Source organism: Vulpes vulpes, chromosome 12 (genome assembly GCF_048418805.1).
Source record: "Vulpes vulpes isolate BD-2025 chromosome 12, VulVul3, whole genome shotgun sequence".
Classification (NCBI taxonomy): domain Eukaryota; kingdom Metazoa; phylum Chordata; class Mammalia; order Carnivora; family Canidae; genus Vulpes; species Vulpes vulpes.
Window position 1 is genome coordinate 34,397,775 of NC_132791.1, and position 19,428 is coordinate 34,417,202.

General features: G+C 44.5%; 2 protein-coding genes across 4 annotated transcripts in view; one reads left to right on the forward strand and one right to left on the reverse strand.

The window, feature by feature from the left end:
• FOCAD (focadhesin) overlaps positions 1-18,090 on the reverse strand; it is a 371,528-nt gene extending 353,438 nt beyond the window's left edge. Inside the window, exon 1 of one of the 2 annotated variants that reach the window (XM_072728177.1) lies at positions 17,671-18,090. The gene's annotated coding sequence lies outside the window, so the exon portion shown is untranslated. The remainder of the gene's footprint in view (positions 1-17,670) is intronic. The other variant, XM_072728174.1, reaches the window with a different exon arrangement.
• The window catches only part of MLLT3 (MLLT3 super elongation complex subunit), a 279,792-nt gene continuing 277,391 nt past the window's right edge, over positions 17,028-19,428 (forward strand). The window contains exons 1-2 of one of the 2 annotated variants that reach the window (XM_026001464.2): positions 17,028-17,311; positions 18,765-18,945. In XM_026001464.2, coding sequence (XP_025857249.1) covers positions 17,300-17,311; positions 18,765-18,945 — 193 coding nt within the window. In that variant the 5' untranslated portion in view covers positions 17,028-17,299. Of the gene's footprint in view, positions 17,312-17,716; positions 17,782-18,764; positions 18,946-19,428 lie in introns of those variants that run through there. The other variant, XM_072728179.1, reaches the window with a different exon arrangement.

Genomic DNA, 19,428 nt, shown 5'->3' on the forward strand with positions numbered 1-19,428 from the left:
CGTCAGCACAGAGGAAGGTAAACTTCTAGCCTGACACACAATTCCCTTCCAGAGGTGGTTCCTCTTGTCTCTTTACTCCTTTTCCCTCGGGCTACTGAGCCCTCTCAGGTCACTGGCTCCTGCCCCACCCTGCCTAGTGCCCAGACAGAGGCAAGACTTACTGTAAAGTTTTCTCTCAATGTCCCTCCTCCTCCAGTCACAAACTCTTACTCAAACCTTCAGTCTCATCTCAAGCATTAACTGCTTGATCACCCCTTCACGGAGCTCCTTTTACAGATTGAGTATGTTCCCTGTATCTGGAATTTGAATATCTCAATTTGGATTAAGGCTCCTTTCTTCACAGCAAGCAGTTTTATATACAATTTAGTTGGAAGAAACCAAACAATAGTTTGAGTGACATTTATTTTTCCTTTCTCTTCCCATATCTTTTTGTTGGAGTACATGGATACCAAGAGAGAAAAAGGCATCCCATTCCTTTTTTGGCTCTTTCTGTTTTGGTTTTGGCCACAGAATGAGCAGAAAAGAGAGTGAGGACCTTCCTCTTGGAATGCAAAAGTGGAAGAGGCCACTCCTTGGAATGTCTTCTGAAAGAGTTTCACTCAGCTGAGAGCAGAATTGATTTGGAAGCTGAGGTTTGGACTCAGGCTCTGCTGATGGATACACTTCCTGTTTTATACCTGCATCCTTCACCAGGTGAAGGAATTTTTAGGGTATCTTTCCCCACTGGCCTGTGGGACAATCCACTCATCTCTGTCCTCTGGTCCCTCTGCCTTGAGGTTCTTTCACAATAAGGCTGTTATCATGATTGAAAGGAAAGGCCAACCAACACAGACAAAAGTTTCCTTAATGGCCATGGACACAGAAACTTACAAAAGCTGTCAGACAAAGCGGGAGATGATACAGGGGGCTCCCCCTGGATTTACAGATTTTGCAAGTTCTCCACAGTGCCCCTTTAGGAAGCTTGGGACTTCTCCTTTGCCATTCCCACAGGGAATTTCCTAATCCCACTGCATGAGTTTTCTGGAGACTGTAGTTGCTGTACCTATCTGTTCTCCAGTTGCAAGCAACTGCTGCAAATCAGCCTTAGCATACTCTGGAGTGTTAATGGAGAGACTAAGTGAAGTGAAGGTGAATTTTCCATGAAGAGCATCTTGCTTTCAGGGTTGGATTTCAGGGTTGCTTTCCGGCCAGGATTTCAGGGTTGCTTTCCTTTGGTCTACTTTTACACATGGTGCTTCCATGTGACTAACGTCTGCACCCCTCCGCCACAAATGACAAGCCTGTGAGTGTCAGCCTCAAAGTTTGAAGCTTTAACACTTGGAGTTCAAATCTAGAACAGTACTCTTGGCAAAGAGTGCATACACTCTTAAATATTTAAGAATAACAAGATCTTTGGGATGTTTGGGTGGCTCAGTGGGTTAAAGGTCTGACTCTTGATTTTTAGCTCAGGTTGTTATCTCTGGGTGGTGAGATGGAGCCCCAAGTTGGGCTCCACGGTCATGGGGAAGTTGGCTTGAGATTCTTTCTCCCTCTGTTTATTCCCACACAAAACCCCCATAAAAATAAATCTTTCTAAAAAAATGTGGCTACTAGAACATTTAAAATTACATTCGTGGCTCACGTGACCTTCTGATTGGACAGTACTAATGGAGGACAGTTGGAAGAAAGGCAGGCGGGGGAGTAAGGGAACCCTGTCCTAAGAGGAATCTACACTTAAAAGGAAAAAGACCGCATCCAGTTCTAGGCTTTACTGAGATGAAAGGAAAGGTTGGGCATCCTAACCCAGGCCCACTCAACAGCCAGTGGGGTAGTTAAACAAAGAGCTTGATCTGGCTGGCCTGCATGCCTCAGGGCAGTGGCAACCACTGCAGCCTTGATCCTGTAGGCTATAAAACACCAGCCTGGAAGGAGGCCTCCACTGTTTCCCACATGAACAACTCCCTGATAGGTAGATGAGCACGTGGACAAAAACCTGATTGGGTGGCAGGTGCATGGAGGGTCAATCAGATTAAACAGCCGGCCAACAATCTCTAAAACTCCGTAGACTTAGAAACTCCACCAGCAACCCTGTTGGGTTCTAGAACTTTGGACTATCAATCAATAAACTTTGCTTTGCTGCCTGCCACTCATCATCTGGTCTACCTCTTCATTTTTTGAAGTGGTGTGACCAAGTACCTTGGGCACTAATGTAAAAGCAATCCTGAAACAGTACTGTTCCAGATCAGGGGTCAGTAACTTTTTCTGGTAAAGGGCCAGATGGAAAATATTTTAGGCTTCATGAGCCATATGGTCTTTGTCACAGAAACTCCATTCTGCCCTTGTAGCACAGAAGCAAAACCAATGAGGCTTGCCGTGTTCCAATAAAACTTTATTTATAGGCACCGAAGTTTGGATTTCAAATAATTTTCACATGTCATGAAATATCCTTTTATTTAGCTATTTACAAATGTACAAACTTTTTTTTTTCCCCCTCGACTGGCCATGTTTACCTACAATAGATTACTCACATCTCTTCTACACCAGCAATGGGATCCTAGGGATAAGATTATCCTTACTACCCCAAAAAAGTTTTCAAGGGCTAGATTGGTTGAACAAATGATTAGAACTATAGGGAATTGGACAAAGATTACCTAGCCTAAATTGAGCAGCCTGGATTGTGTTAACCTGAGTTGCCATTCAGGTATGTTAGCCTTGCATGCCCAGATCTTCTGACTTTTTTTTAACAGAAGAAGCACGGAGTTCATATTTTTACTTAAATATTTCCAATTACTAGGGCCCTGGGGTGGTCCAATCAGTTGAACGACTGTCTCTTGGTTTTGGCTCCAGTCCTGATCTCAGGGTGGTGACATCGAGCCCTGAGCTGGCTCCAGGCTTGGTGTGGAATTGGCTTGAGATTCTCACTTCCTCTATCCCTCCTGCTCATGCTCTCCCTCTGTCTCTCTCTCTCGCAAATTAAAAAATTTCCAATTACTAATTCTTTTTTCCCCACTTCTTATATAATTCTCCCATTGTTGGTGGTTTTGGTCTTTGTGAAAATGTATTTATCCCAAAAACGGCTTTTAAGTAACTGGTGGAAGAGACCTATAACGACTCAACTAGGCCAGACTTTTAGTTTAGTTTTACTGTAATTTTTTTTTTTTCAGAGAGAATGAGTACTTAGAAAACACCGTGTGTTTACTGAAAGAAAACTGAACTGATTTGGGTGTTTTAAAAATACTACTATCAAAAAAAAAAAATAAAAATAAAAAGAATACTACTTTCACCTTTGGTTTAACAGTTACTTTTGGGCCATGTTTATTCCTAATTTAAATATATTTTATACTATTAGCTTAATGAAAGTTTTTTTTTTCTATTGCAACAATAGAATAAGATGTCTCAAATTTTGTTATTTTGGGCAAGTCTGCTGTTCTTGAACTCTGCCAGTTGGGAGACAACTTCTTGATGTCAAAGAACTTCCTTTTCAAGAAATGTGCTTGGCTCAGAATTTCTTATACTCCCCAGTTTTGCCAAGTGGGCTTGCTTATACCCAAGAGCTAAATCATTTTATCTTTGACATTAAGGAGTAGTTTAGCCAATTTACATTTAGGTCAACACTTTTAAAAGGAAAAAAGTCTGCTAAGATTGATTTAATACTGCTTTGTAGCATTTTTCATATGTATTCATATGAGTTCAATGAACTCTTGACTCCAAACACGTAAAATTAAATAATGAAGCCTCAGCAATTACCTTCAGACTTAATTTTTCAAGGTTTTTGCTCATGAAACAAAGCAGCTTTTCAAAATGACCAATATGATCAAATACTAGAGTAGTGGGAAGAAATGAAGTTAAAGACAGCTGCTATAATAAAAGCAGGGCCAGGAATGTTCTAATCTATCCCAACTGGAAGAACGAATTTGGTGTGCCTTAACTCTGATGGTATTTGATCATAAGGGCAGAATTGTGAGCAATGATAAATGCCCTAGTTTCTCCATTTCCAATGGATATGAAATTCTAACTATGCCCATGTTATTCATATTGTTTCTTGTTATTTAATAAATAGACTTTTAAAAGAAAAAACAACCAGGGACGCCTGGGTGGCTCAGTGGTTGAGCATCTGCCTTTGACTCAGGGCATGATCCCAGTTCGGGGATCAGGTCCCACACTGGGCTCCCTGTGGGAGCCTGCTTCTCCCTCTGCCTATGTCTCTGCCTCTTTCTCTGTGTCTCTCATGAATAAATAAATATAATCTTTAAAAAAAAAAAAGAAAAGACCAACCAAATAGACTTACTCCAGGAAATGTATTATCCCAAGGAAGTTAAAAACTAAAGTTTTTCAGCATTGTCTGTTTGCAGATTTTGTTTCTCTACATAATTCCAAGTATTTATTTCCTTCTCTTCTTTTTTTAAAAAATATCATTTATTTATTTGTTCATGAGAGACACAGAGAGAGGCAGAGACATAGGCAGAGGGAGAAGCAGGCTTCCTGCAGGGAGCCCAAAGCCGGACTCCATCCCAGGACCCTGGGATCATGCCCTGAGCTGAAGGCAGATGCTCAACCCCTGAGCCACCCAAGCATCCCCCAGTATTTTTTTCTGTGTCTTCTCTTTTTCTCATATTTCTCAACCCTTTAACCAACATCACTCCAGCCAAATTGTCTTTCCATTGAATTCTATTTAAAGCTACAAAATGTAATTCTGTTTGTGCTTTAATCTATAATAGGTATGCAATAAATATTTGTTAAATAAGTCTACAATGTTAGGGAAACTGGTTATGTTCTGTTTCATATTCTTTACATGTACTCCATTCATAGTTTTACAGATGGGTGAATGTAGGAGCAGAAGCAATTTCATATACTACTATGGTAATTGCCAGTTTTACTTTTAATTAGGATTAGAGGAATCATGACTTCTTCCTATTCTTCCTGAAATTAAAACAACAAAAATCAAAGCCTTGAGTGCCTAGCTGAAAAATCTACCAAGTTAGTGAATCAAGGAACACAAAATGATTTGGGATATTTTCTGTTGTGACCCGGAACTCTTTTTATACCTTTTCCCCACCATTTGCAAATGATCACAAATGATCACCTCCTTAAGGCTCAACTTAGGTTTTGGCTTACGGTAAGACCATTGCTATTAGCTCTTTGATCAAAATATTGGGCATTTAGTGGGACCAGTACACAGTTTTAAATGTAAGTTTGTATAAGAGAATGAAAGGTCTTGACTGAAGGAAAGGTTAAGAAGTCTGACATCTCCAAAAGACACTTTGTGTACAGAGTAGCCACAGCTTGGGTAAGAACTACAGCACAATTCATTCATTAAGAAACTACATGTACTAAAAAAAAAAAAAGAAGAAGAAGAAGAAGAAAGAAACTGCATGGACTGTGTTATATCATTTATGGCTATCACACTGGTGTTGCTGATTAAATGCTCTGCCTTTTCAGCAAAAGAATTTTCCCACAGTATAGATATATTTATAATTCCCATACTTTTTTTAAAGGTTTTATTTATTTATTCATGAAAGACACAGAGAGAGAGGCAGAAACAGGCAGAGAGAGAAGCAGGCTCCCTGCAGGGAGCCTGATGCAGAATTTCATCTCAGGATCCTGGGATCACTACCTGAGTCCAAGGCAGATGCTCAACCACTGAGCCACCCAGTCCCTCCCATACATTTTATTTTGTGGTCTAGTTTGGATATTTTTCTTCTCAGAGTGGTTTGGATTTATTCTATTTGTTCTTTATTTGGGGCTTGATTTTTTTTTTTCTTCACTTATTTTACTCATTGATTATCTCTATCCCTGACCAACGTTTTAAGGAATGAGAGGTAACTTTGTGCATTCTCTTTTAAGTTTGGAAAGGAAACACAGAGCCCTCTACCTTGTTCCTCTTTTGTCTACTGTTACACATTCATCTCTTTGGTACACGGTTGGAAAAAAAATAATCCTCATAAAGATTCTGGCCCTAAAATGAGAACCTAAAGAACAATCTGTTAATCTGTTATTCAAGACTGCTGGCCAATCTTAAGATTTTTGCATTGACTGTACTTGATCAAGATAAGGTCCTGTTCCTGATTCTGCAAAGTGCTAACCTGACAAGTGTCAGATGTAAGTGACCTTTTAAAAAAATATTAACTGAGAACAAAAGCATTAGATGGTTTCTAAATGAGCCAAGGTTACTCATCCAGCTGTCCTTGAGCAATAAAAAAGGAAAGTCAGTGCATTATACACAGGGTCAGTGATAAAAGCCATGAAAAAAATAATCTTTCTAAGTTAGACAATGCTGATATTGGCAGTCCTTGAATGCTATTAAAACACACACACACACACACACACACACACACACACACTTCTTTTTTGAGAAATGCTTAATGGGGCACAATTAAGCGGTCCGTAGAATTGAATGACCTTTAAATTGCTGTAATCTCTTGAGGGAAACCCTTCACACACAGCATCTACTTTTGAAAGAACATTCACATGAAAATATTGTCACTAATTCAGCAGAGTATTCCAAACTCATGTCCTGTGTCTTGCTCCCCTTTGGAGTCCTTCATTGCCAGAGTAAAGCTGAGATCACCAAAGATGCTGACCTCAAACATGTCAGTCAACCAAAAGCCATCAAACTATTATGATTCAGAAGCAAATTTGGTGGTGAACAGAAAGGAGAAAATATAAAGCCTCAAATGGCCAAACAAAGAATCTAACCCTCTATCATTTCTTCCAAAAAAAATCCTTTAGATATTAACATTTTCTCTTTCCATTTTCTATACATTCATCTTTCTATAGCATTTTTTGGAAACAAAAAGAAATATTATTGAAGAAACATATGAATTTAATTTAAATCTGGAGGATCACTTTTCCCCTGAAATTTATATTTTCAAAAGCAAATAAACAAACTACAGAAAAGGCAGTACAATGATCACCTCAATTCATTTGCTTTCTCTTTCTTTACTTCAATTTATATCTCTATAAGATTTTTTTAAATTTTTTTTTTATATTTATTTATGATAGTCACAGAGAGAGAGAGAGAGAAGCAGGCTTCATGCACCAGGAGCCCGACGTGGGACTCCATCCCGGGTCTCCAGGATCGCGCCCCGGGCCAAAGGCAGGCGCCAAACCACTGCGCCACCCAGGGATCCCTATAAGATTTTTTAAAAAGATTTTATTCATTCATGAGAGACACAGAGAAAGAGGCAGAGACAAAGGCAGAGGGAGAAGCAGGCTCCATGCAGGGAGCCCGATGTGGGCCTCGATCTGGGGACTCCAGGATCACGCCCTGGGCTGAAGGCAGGTGCTCAACCGCTGAGCCACCCAGGCATCCCAAGAATTATATTTAATTGTCATGTTTCTTTAGTTTAGTTTTTTTTTTTAAGATTTTATTTATTTATTCATGAGAGACACAGAGAGAAGAGGCAGAGACACAGGCAGAGGGAGAAGTAGGCCCCACGCAGGGAGCCCGACATGGGACTGGATCCCCGTCTCCAGTCTTCAGGATCAGGCCCGGGGCTGAAGGCGGTGCTAAATCGCTGAGCCACCCGGGATGCCCTCTTTAATTGTTTTTAATCTAGAACATTTTCTCACTTTTGGTGGTGAAGGATCTCTTAAGATATTGATTTTTTTAAAAAAAGATTTTATTTACTTATTCATGAGAGACACACAAAGAGAGAGGCAGAGACACAGGCAGAGGGAGAAGCAGGCTCCTTGCAGGAACCCTGATGTGGGACTCGATCCTGGTTTCTCCGGGATCCCTGGGCGGAAGGCAGCGTCAAAAGGCTGAGCCACCCAGGCTGCCTAAGATATTGATTTTTTCAAGAATCTAGTACAATGGGGTCCCTGCCCTGACTCAGTTGGTAGACCATGTGACCCTTGAGACCAGAGTCCAGAGTTCAAGTTCCATGTTGGACCTAGGGCTTACTTAAAAAAAAAAATCTGTAAACTCTCCTAAATTAATGAGTGAACTATTTGGAGTGGCTGACTGGCTCAGACATTAGAGTATGCAATTCGATCTTGGGGCCTGAGTTTAAGCCCCACGTTGGGCCATTGGGCATGGGGATCACTAAAACAACAACAAAAACAAAAACAAACAAAACAACAACAACCCAGGCCAGGTATCTTGTAACATGTACTGATCGATCTTGATGTGTCTGATTTCTTCCCCGCGGATTCAAACACTTTTGGCAGAAATAATACATTCATGATGTTAGATGTTACATGCTTTTTTTTTTTTTAATTTTATTTATTTATGATAGTCACAGAGAGAGAGAGAGAGAGAGAGGCAGAGACATAGGCAGAGGGAGAAGCAGGCTCCATGCACCAGGAGCCCGATGTGGGATTCGATCCCGGGTCTCCAGGATCGCGCCCTGGGCCAAAGGCAGGCGCCAAACCGCTGTGCCACCCAGGGATCCCCCTGTTATATGCTTTTTATCATATGACATCAAGAGGCACATGATCTCAGCTCTTCTCATTATTGGTGATGTCAAGTCTGGTCTCTTTATTAAGTGGTGTCCATCAGATTTCTTCACTGTAAAGATCCTTTTATTTTCTTTGTAAATAATATGTAATCTGTGGAGTAATACAGTGGGGCATTATATCATATGAATAATGAATTTTCCAAAAATTTTCACTCCAAACGTTCAGCATATATTGGTGAGCCTTGACTAAATCTATTTCAGCATTGGTGTCTGCAAAATGATGATTTTTCTAACATTCTTCTAACATATATGTATTTAAAAGATTTTATTTATTTATTCACGAGAGACACACAGAGAGGCAGAGACACAGGCAGAGGGAGAAGTAGGCTCCCTGAGGGAAGCCTGATACAGGACTCGATCCCAGGACCAGGGCCCCAGGACCACGACCTGAGCCAAAGGCAGACACTCAACTACTAGCCACCCAGGTGCTCCCCTCTTACATATATTAATCAGCTAGTATTTTTCTGTATGGAGAAACTTTTGTTTTTGTCTGCTTGTTATTGTTTTTAATTTTTTTTTTTAATTTTTTTTTATTTATGATAGTCACACACACACACACACACAGAGAGGCAGAGACATAGGCGGAGGGAGAAGCAGGCTCCATGCACCGGGAGCCTGAGGTGGGATTCGATCCAGGGTCTCCAGGATCGCGCCCTGGGCCAAAGGCAGGCGCCAAACCGCTGCGCCACCCAGGGATCCCTTGTTATTGTTTTTAAAGTATCATTATGAACTCATAGATTCTTTTTTGAGACAAAAGAATTTTGTCTTTTTTTTCCAAATTGACCAGTTGGAAACCTTGAAAATGAAATTTTGATTTGGAAGTACTCTTAGTACTTGATTGTGACCTTAGTAAATACTTCAATCATGTACCCCCCCCCAAGATTATTTATTTATGTAAGGGGGAGGGACAGAGGGAAAGGGAAAGGGAAAGAGAGAATCTTAAGATTTTCCCAGTGTGGGGCTCTATCCCACAACCCTGAGATTATGACCGAGCCAAAATCAAGAGTCAGATGCTTAATTGACTGAGCCATCCAGGCGACCCTCAATCATGTTTTTTTAAGTAACAATTACTGCCAATGTTATAGATAAATCTCTTTTCTTTTAAATCTTTTTTTTTTTCTTAAATAGAGATAGAAATGAAAAGAGTTTATTGTTATGTGCTCAATAACATCTTTATTTGTGGGGCACCTGGGTGACACAGTGCGTTAACTAACTGATTCTTGGTTTCAGCTCAAGTAATGATTGAGTGGGGAGACTGAGACCCATGTCAGCCTCTTTGCTCAGCATGGAGTCTGTTTAAGGCTCTCTCTCCCTCTCCCTCTGCTCCTCCCCTGCTCTCTTTCTCTTAAATAAATAAATCTTTAAAAAAAATAGCATCTTTTTTTGTTGTAGCTACCTATCAACTTTAAGGCAATCATGAAATGCCTTGACATAAATGAGAATGTTAGTAGTATCCTATACCAGTATCCTGATTTCGAAGGACCAGGTACAGTGGTTGACCTTCAGTGGACAGCCAGTAAAAGTTAATAGAATGCATTGAATTAATAATAAAACCAAAATGTCAAAGTCATGAAACATAAGGCAAAAAGATTGAAATAATATATCTTGAAGTTCTAATTATATAGAAATAAATAAAGTTTTTTTGCTATTCAGAAGGGATTTTTAAATCCCTGTTACAACTTGAAATTTCTCCCAAATTGCTACCACTACACTTGAGAAGATAGTCCTTTCCTAACTTTTCCTTATCTGGTTTCACAGGGAATACATAATAGAACTATAATTAGCAACAGCCTCTAGGAGTTCTTTTGATTCAGCACCCTGGTAAATGAATATTCCTTCTTTCCTATCAATTTGTATTCCTTCCTAGATCAATAGTTGTTTGCAAATCATTCTATCCCAGGGATGACAAATTGCTTAATAACAGTCAGAAAGGGAGGTGTAAAAGAACACAGACTAGTATCCAAGTTCTCCTGTGATAAAAAAATTATGAATTGAAACTGGCAATTAGAAAAAAAAAAAAAAAAGAAGCTGGCAATTAGATACAGTCATGTGAATTTTATACAGTTAAAAAAAAACTGACTCTAACATAAATTAACATAAAAAAACCCCTACACATAAATTGTGTCATTGTAGATTAGCTACAAAGTGGATAATATAATCATGGATTATTCAGAGCTGACTGTAAATAGTTTAACCCAACTGGGATATTTGATCCTACCAGAAGGTGGTAAATCACTCACTTCTTAGAGGCTTAGTACTATTTTCAAACCACTGTCAGACCATTTAATACACGGAAGGGAGTAATTTCTTCTTCCTAAGTTTCTTTTGCAGTTTTGTAATTTTTTTTAAGGTTTTATTCATTTATTTGGGGGAGGGGTGCAGGGGCAAGCAGACTCCCCAGGGGCTAGAGAGAGATCATGACCTGGGCCAAAGTCAGGCTTAACTGACTGAATCAGCCAGGCATCTTTCTTTTGTAGGTTTTTTTATTTTGTTTTAGATTTAATTTATTTATTTGAGAGGGGGGGAGAGGGAGAGAGAGAGAGAGAGACAGAGCAAGCATGAGCAGGGGGAGGAAGAGGGAGAAGCAGAAGCAGACTCCCTGGTAAACAGGGAGCCCTACATGGAGCTCAGTCACAGGACCCTGAGATCAGGACCTGAGCTGAAGGCAGACGCTTAACCGACTGAGCCACCCAGGTGCCTTTCTTGCAGTTTTTTTTGTTTTTGTTTTTAAAATTTGTATTTCTTTACTTGACAGAGAGAGAGCACAAGCAGGGGGAGAAGTAGAGGCAGAGGGAGAAGAAGGCTCCCTGTTGAGCAGGGAACCAGATATGGGACTCCATCCCAGGACCCCAAGTTCACGACCCCAGCTAAAGGCAGACACTTGACCAACTGAACCATCCAGTGCCCTGTCTTTTGCGTTTTAATTGAAGTCTGACCTGTCTATTTTAGTTCATAACCCTGATGTGTCATTTTCCCATTTTTATCAAACAAGACAAAGTGTAGCCTATAATTTTAGGACAAAGTGACTATTTTAACTCTCCATTCATAATATGTGAATGGGAGAAGTGAAATCATATTTGAAAACAGGATTTCCACTGAAGATCAAGGAGGTCAAATCATTATATAAAGAAAGTTAGGAAGTTATATAGTTGCCTTTGAAGAGCCAAACACACATGAAGATACACTAAAATAGTCTACTTTTTATTTTATTTTATTTTATTTTATTTTTTTTTAAAGATTTTTATTTATTTATTCATTCATGATAGTCACACACACACACACACACACAGAGAGAGAGAGGCAGAGACACAGGCAGAGAAGCAGGCAGAGAAGCAGGCTCCATGCACCGGGAGCCCGACATGGGATTCGATCCCGGGTCCCCAGGATCGTGCCCTGGGCCAAAGGCAGGTGCTAAATCGCTGCGCCACCCAAGGATCCCCCTTATTTTATTTTTTTAAAGATTATTTATTTATTTATTCGAGAGAGAGAGAGGGAGAGAGAGGCAGAGGGAGAAGCAGGCTCCATGCAGGGAGCCTGACGTGGGACTCAATCCCAGATCTCCTGGATCACGCCCTGGGCTGAAGGCGGCGCTAAACCACTGAGCCACCCAGGGATCTCCCTAGTCTACTTTTTAGATAGATTGTTATATAGCAAGCAGTTTCAATTTAATATGTATTTTACCTATAAATATTCCACTGGGGTTCTTGTATATATTAGGAAGACGTTTTCAATCACACTATATCAACTGACCTGCAATATTTATCTTGTTTTGTATTATTGGTCTTACATAACATCCTTGATTAATTTTCAGACCTTGAGGTGCTATATTTTGAATAAGGAATACAGCCCACAAAATTAATAAATTATTACTGTGGAGGCACTCCTGTCTTCTGAATGTATAAGTGCATTGCTTAAATTACTCTCAGGGAATAATTTACACATGAAGAGGCTCTGGTGGTTAAAGAAGCTTTGTGTATTTCTTATCACTGGAAATAGTCCTAGACTAGGTGCTTAAATGAATATCAAAGCAATTGTTTTTTCAAAGCAGTAATGATTTGTACTATTCTAGGGTTCCCAATACACTACCCTAGAATCATGAATTAAATATAATGTTAAAAATGTAACATTTTGAACCAAAAATTTCCATAAGAAACAGGGAGATTGTCTCAACTGAGAAAATATGTTCATGATCTTGAAAAGGCTTAGTAAGCTTTCTTTCATTGTGAATTTTTTTCTTAAAAGAGTTGCAATACGGTGAACATAGAAAACACTTCAGATGAAGGAAAATGAAATTAGGGCTTGGCTGTTATTGCAAAAAAAAGATACCACCGTCCTTCCCACCTCATTTGAGTATTAACCCATAGGATTGAGGGCAATGAGTCCTGGCTTCTAATCTTGTGCTACTATTTTTCTTGCCCTTGGGATGTTCATGTTAAATTTGTATGCTGCTTGCTTATGTGTTACATGTATCTCTATCCCAAATTTAGGTAGTAAGGAAGGAAAAAAGGTTTTGGTGAAACTTCTCCCCTGAGTCATAAGCTCTTAAAACAGGAACTCTTTCTTTCTTTCTTTCTTTTTTCTTTCTTTCTTTCTTTCTTTCTTTCTTTCTTTCTTTCTTTCTTTCTTCTTTCTTTCTTTCTTTCTTTTTCTTTCTTTCTTTCTTTCTTTTGAATTTATTCATTTATTCATGAGACACACGGAGAGAGAGAGAGGCAGAGACACAGGCAGAAGCAGGCTCCATGCAGGGAGCCTGACATGGGACTTGATCCTGGGTCTCCAGGATCACACCCTGGGCTGAAGGTGGGACTAAACCGCTGAGCCGCTGAGCCACCCGGGGATCCCCTCTGAGCCACCCAGGGATCCCCTCTATTCTTCTTACTTTCTTACAGTCTAACTCTGTGCCTGGCACATGGAATGAGCAAAATACAGTTTTGGTGAATGAACACATGAATAAAGTACACAGAAAAAGTGTACTATTGGGACTCTTGGGTGGCTCAGTGGTTGAGCATCTGCCTTTGGCTCAGGTTGTGATCCTGGGATCGAGTCCCACATGGGGCTTCCTGCATGGAACCTGCTTCTCCCTTTGCCTGTGTCTCTGCCTCTCTCTCTGTGTCTCTCATGAATAAATAAATAAAATCTTAAAAAAGAAAAAGTACGCTATTATTAAAAAAAATCCTTAATTATTCTGAGTCTAATATATATCAGACATCTGGTTAGTTTCTGTCCCATTATGTTTTTTTTCCCCATGCATTTTCTTCCTTTTCTCCCCCAATCCATACAGCAAGATGAGCAAGGATTAATTTTTTTATTGCTTTGATTATTTGAGCTTATGCATAAAGAATTTATCACAACAAATAAGTAGATAAAATCATATTAAGAAGCAACAATTACTCCTTAACACCCTAATTACTCTTTAAAGGACCTCTTTATATTGTGCCAGAGACATCCAAACTGGCCTCAACCACCATACTAAACAAAACTATTGTAAATAAAAGTGCTGGAACTGAAATGATGGTTGAAGAGTTATGGTGATGGTGGTGATAACGATCAGGAATTAGGATCTGTCCCCGACACCATCCTTTTTTTATTCTTCGTCAAGCATTTTATTTGAAATAATGATGTCAATTGCTTTTTTCTTCTGCTTCTCAAAACTAACCCCACAGTGTTTCATATTTTGCTATATACTACAGTATGAATTTTGGTAAGATAGTTGCTTTTTGGATAAATCGATAGTTTTATCCCTAAACATTTCCACTAAAAAAATTGAGGGGGGGATATTTAGTGCTGAAGAAGCCTGTCTTAAAACTTTATTTGCAAAATATTTTCTATAATTGCACTGTTAAATATTTTTTTTTTGCACTGTTAAATATTAAAAAAATTTCTCACATCTGCAACCTCACTTAAAGTGCAAAAATCTTCAGATACGCTGGACAAAATTAATCTGCTCTTATTCCTGTTTTGATTGCTTTTAATTAATAGCCAGCTTGTTAGAACAGGTTATAAGGAATACATTCAAAGGCTGGCATAAATTCCTTTGCCCAAAAGTTGAATCTGGAGTATTCAGGGTTGTGTTTTCTTTCTTTTTCTCCTCCTCCTGGTCTTTTTTGTTGTAAAGAGGTCACGTAAGGACGTTGGTGGAAGGGCTCCATGCGCCATCTACTGACCAAATCTATATTTTCAGTGTCTTGAGAATGAAATTTCCCCCAACGTTGGGTTTTTAAAGGAGTCTTTGAGAAGGGAGGGGTAATGGGAAAAGACCCTTTCTGACTCGAAGGCTATGGTGACTCTTGGAATAAATCTTAATCCAACAAACACACAATTCGAAAAAGTATCAGTCCCTCAGCGCAAGGGCAAGTTACAGGGAGAATCACAAGAAAGTCTGGCTAGCACTGAAAGAAGTTAGCAAAACTGTAAAGTCAACTCAAACTTACAATCAGATTGTTGTTTTCACCTGTGTGTTGAGCTACACTGACTGCCCAATGGCTGCTCCTTACAGGAAACGGCTTTACACTAATGGCACATCCGGATAACCATCAGCTCCCTATTTTATTATTCTGAAGGATTTCTAATTATTTCATCAAAAATTGAATAATGCATAGTAAGGAGGTCCACGCTTCACGTGGATCCTAACCCACAGTTTGTCTAGGTCTATGTAATCTACGTCCCAATACACACACACACCTACACGTGTATACAGACATGCGAGACGATATGCATCTATGCAGATGTGGGTCCATAGAGAAATCCATGCCCTTGGATTTGGATTAAAATGTTTCTCCCCTCAGTGGTTCTATGCTACTAAATCCAATAAAAGGGTAGGAGGAATTGGGGTCCTCAAGCTAAGGTTTCCCAGGTTGTAACTGGGGTCAGAGTATCCGTTTTAGCAGTTCAAACCCCTCGAGTTGGAGGGTTGGATTGGAAATTAAAGTTGGCCCAAAGTGCTGCGATGTGATTCAGGTTCTCTTTCGGTGAGCAGCTGGGAGAACTGAAAACTAGCAGCCAGGACTCTGGATGCCCCAGGTAACCTCCTTCCCTCCACACCCACACCGCTCTCTCCAATCCCAGAGCTGAGACATCTTGCTTTCGTGGTTTTGAGAAAGAAAAGAAGAAGCAAGCCAGAAAGTTGAGCCAGGAAGAGGGAAAGAGGCAAATAAAGGAGGAGGCAGGGAGAAGAGATGAGACCAAAGGAAAGATTCAGGAAGAAATCGGGAGCCGAGGGAAAAGGAAGAAAGAAAACAGACAAAGACGGCGCAAAAGGAGGAGGGCTAGGAAGATGCAAGGATCCTTCTCTAACGAACCGGAGTCACACCCATCTTTCACTTTCAAATCAATCGTCTAGATCTTATCCGTTTCCTTTGTGAAGGTTGTCCGCGTTGCTAAAGGAAGCCGGTCGGGACTCCTCCCCCTGCCCCACGCGTGGCTGCGCGGCTGCCTCCGCGGCCACCGAGACCCAGTACGCCCCGAGTGGGGAGGCTTGCGGGAGCGCGACTCTGGGAACACCCTTGCGGCTGGTTGTCACCCGGGAGCCTAACCCGATTAATACCCAGAGTTGGATTACGCCGGCTGTCACCAATACGCCTAAAGATTATAATCCAATTTATGCACATTACAGCCAGTATTAACTTTATCTGCTATTTTAAGACTCCCAGTTGCCTCGCGTGTCCTTCGAGGACAATGCTCCGCGCCCTGGTGCAACCCAGCGGGGCTGTCAGGAGGGGACTCCCCCCCCCCCCCCCCCGAAGCAAACTGCTCCAAGCCCGATCCCTGTCGGTCTGCTGCCGGTACTCCCAGGTGTCTCACCTTCACCTGGGCGCCGCTGTGTGATGCCTCCCGGCCGGGGATTACCAAGGCGGGAGGAGTTCCCTTGGAAGGAAATGGCATTTGTGTTCATTTCATTTTTGAATTTTCCGTGGCGGCGGCAGAAGGGCGGGGAGTGGGGCCAGTGGGCGGGTGCCTGTGAGTGGATGGGGAAGGGGGCCGCGGGGTTGGTGCCGGTTAGAACAGTCTCAGCGTCTGCTTTTTGATGTCTGTGCGTAGAGTGGCATTGCTCTCGCTCCGTCCTTAAATAAGTTTGTTTGGGCGTGAGTTCTTGCCTTTTCAGCACAAAACCACAAAAAGACGGGGTGGAAAGTAAAAGAAAACCCCCTCCCTCCTCTCCTCCCCCCACCCCCCCCGCCCGCCCGTGCGTGCTAACGCCGAAGACTTGATTTAACACCCCTTCTCCGGCTGCTGGGGGCTCTAGGCAGTGGCTACATTCCAGCAGTTTTAATCCGTTTTTTATTGTAGGGCGAGAGGAGTTTACACAGGGGCTGGGATGGCTCCCCAGCTGGCCGCTCTCCGCACTCCAGCGCCCCCTCCCGCCCTCCGCTCCCCTCCCCCCCCCCCCCCCCCCCGCACCCTGCCCGGGAGGAACCTGTTACTTTAAGCGGGGCGTTCCAGGGTGGCGGTGCGGGCCGCCGGGTTTCGGGAGGTGGCCGGGGATTGGCTGCTTCGAGCTCCCCCTGGCTCGCTCGCTCGGCCTCCCCGCGCGCTCCGCCCCGCCCGCGCGCCCTCCCTCCGCCCCGTAAGCCTCGGAGCCCCGGTGTCAGGCGCCACGGCGCATGCTCCGGAATCTCATCCTCCGGCCCTGGAGCTGCTGCTGCTGCTGCTGCTGCTGCTTTTGCTTTTGGGGCTGAGTTTAATAAGCGAGCGAGCGAGCGAGCAGGCGAACGCGGGGGGAAAAGGCAGAGAATGTCCGCCATCTACCCTCCGCTCCCGGGCGCGCTCTCATTCATAGCAGCCTCTTCATGAATTACAGCTGAGGGGGCGGGGGAGGGGGGTACCACACAACACCCCAGCAAACCTCCGGGCCCCCAGGCATGGCTAGCTCGGTAAGTACATGCAAAAATAATAATCAAAGGCCACCCCCCTCCCCGCCTCTCCTCCCTCGCCCTGCGCCGCCGCCGCCGCCGCCGCAGCCCAGACAGCGCCAGCGCTCCGCGGTTCCAATTAGAGAAAGGTTGGTACGGCTTGCAGGGAGCTGCTGCCTCTCCCTCAGCTCCGCTCCCCGCCCTCCCTCCCCCCGCCCGCCCTCCCCCCGCCCCCGGGCGCGCGCACACACACACACACACACACACACACTCACACTCGCCCCTCCGCCCCCCCCCCCCCGCCTCCCTCTCTCCTCGCCTCTCTTTGCAATCGCAAGAAGCGCACTCGCTCACACGCGCGCACTCACACACACACTCACACGGTGGAAGGAGGCGAATAATAACTCAGCCATATTTCAGCCTCCGCCGCCGCCGGGAGCGGCGGGCACGGTCCGGGGACGCGGCGAGCAGCCTCGGCGGCCGCTACGATGGTGCGTTCTCCGCGGCGCGCGCGCGTGAGCCGGAGTGTGCGGGCTGACAGCGGCGGGCGGCTCGCAACTTTGCCCCCGCGCCGGGCTGTGCGCAGCCGAGCCTCGGCGGCTGTCCGCCCGCCGCCCCTGCTTTCCTGGATCTAATTCTTTTTCTGGGGGGGGGGGGGGGTGGGAGGTGGGAGCTACTTTGGGGCCACTTTGGCTCTTGGAAGTGTGTTCGGGGGCTCCGTAGGCTGGCCTCGCCGATCGCGTGGGGCTTTCCGCCGGGGGTGCGGGTGCCCCAAGTTATGGATGCCTCGGCGTGTGTCCTTGCGGGCGTGCGTGTGCGTGTGCGCGCGTGTGTGTGTGTGTGTGTGCGGGTGACGACGTCTCATTTTTGTTGTGCACGGGCCCGGTGCTGGGAGCACGGGAGTTTGTGCCCATCGGCAGAGGCTGCCTGTAGTTTCCATTCCGCCTGGCACAGCGCTGCACACGCACGCACACACACACGTACACAAAGACTTCCTCGGCGTGTGCTGTCGCCGCGGCACTTTCAGGGAGGGGGCTCGCCAGAACCCCCCGCTCGGGGCCCCCGCCGCCCCCCTTCCCACGCCGGGAAACCGCCCCGGCATCGCCTCCTAATTGTCTCCTAATTTGTTTCCGATGCATTTGCGGTCGTGCTCGCAGGGGCCGAGCGTGCTCTCCGTCTGCCCCCTCCCCGAGCCCCGGACCCCCTTCCCGATCGGGGGCAACATTCCGTTACAATCCCCGCGGCCGTGGCTGCGGGGCCCCGCGCCCCGGGCGCCCGGCGGGCCGGGTGGGGTGTATTTGGGGGCGTGCGGTGTGCGCGCCCACGCGCGTGAAACGTGGATGCGGAGGGCACCGCCGTTTCCTTTTATGTGCGTTTCAAGAAGGAGGAAAAAAAAAATGTCAGGCGCAATGTTCAGTGTCGAACGGTCGCCTTCCTGTTGTTCACGGCTGTCTCTCCTCCCCCTTGCCCGCAGTGTGCCGTGCAGGTGAAGCTGGAGCTGGGGCACCGCGCCCAGGTGAGGAAAAAACCCACCGTGGAGGGCTTCACCCACGACTGGATGGTGTTCGTGCGCGGCCCGGAGCACAGTAACATACAGCACTTTGTGGAGAAAGTCGTCTTCCACTTGCACGAAAGCTTTCCTAGGCCAAAAAGAGGTAGGGCTCGAATACAAAAGGAGCTTGATTTAAAAAAAAAAAAAAAAATGTCTTTGCTCGCGGAGGAAACAATCGCTTGGCCCGGGCGGTCCCCCTGCCCCTCTCCCCGCCCCCCCCTCCCCCGCGCTCCCCGGCGTCGCCTCGGGACCGGGGTGCGCGGCGCCGCGCTGGCCAGGTCCGGGCTCCCGCCCGCGCGCGCGCCACTGGGGCTTCGGGAAAGTCACCGCAGAGAAAGGACCGTCAGGTGTCGAGTGTGTTTATTCATCCCAAGCCTGCCCTCACCGGTCCTCCGGGGTTAGCCGCGGGTTCTGCGGGGAAGGTGCAATTAGTTGTTGGGTTTGGAGGTGTCGGATGAGGGGGTGGGGGTGGGGTGGGGCTGGAGGGAATAAACAGCTCGCGCCCCCCCCCCCCATTTTTTCTGCCCCCTCCCCGGAGAAATTGAGATTTACCTGTGTTATTAGCAAGGAATGCATGGGATGTAGT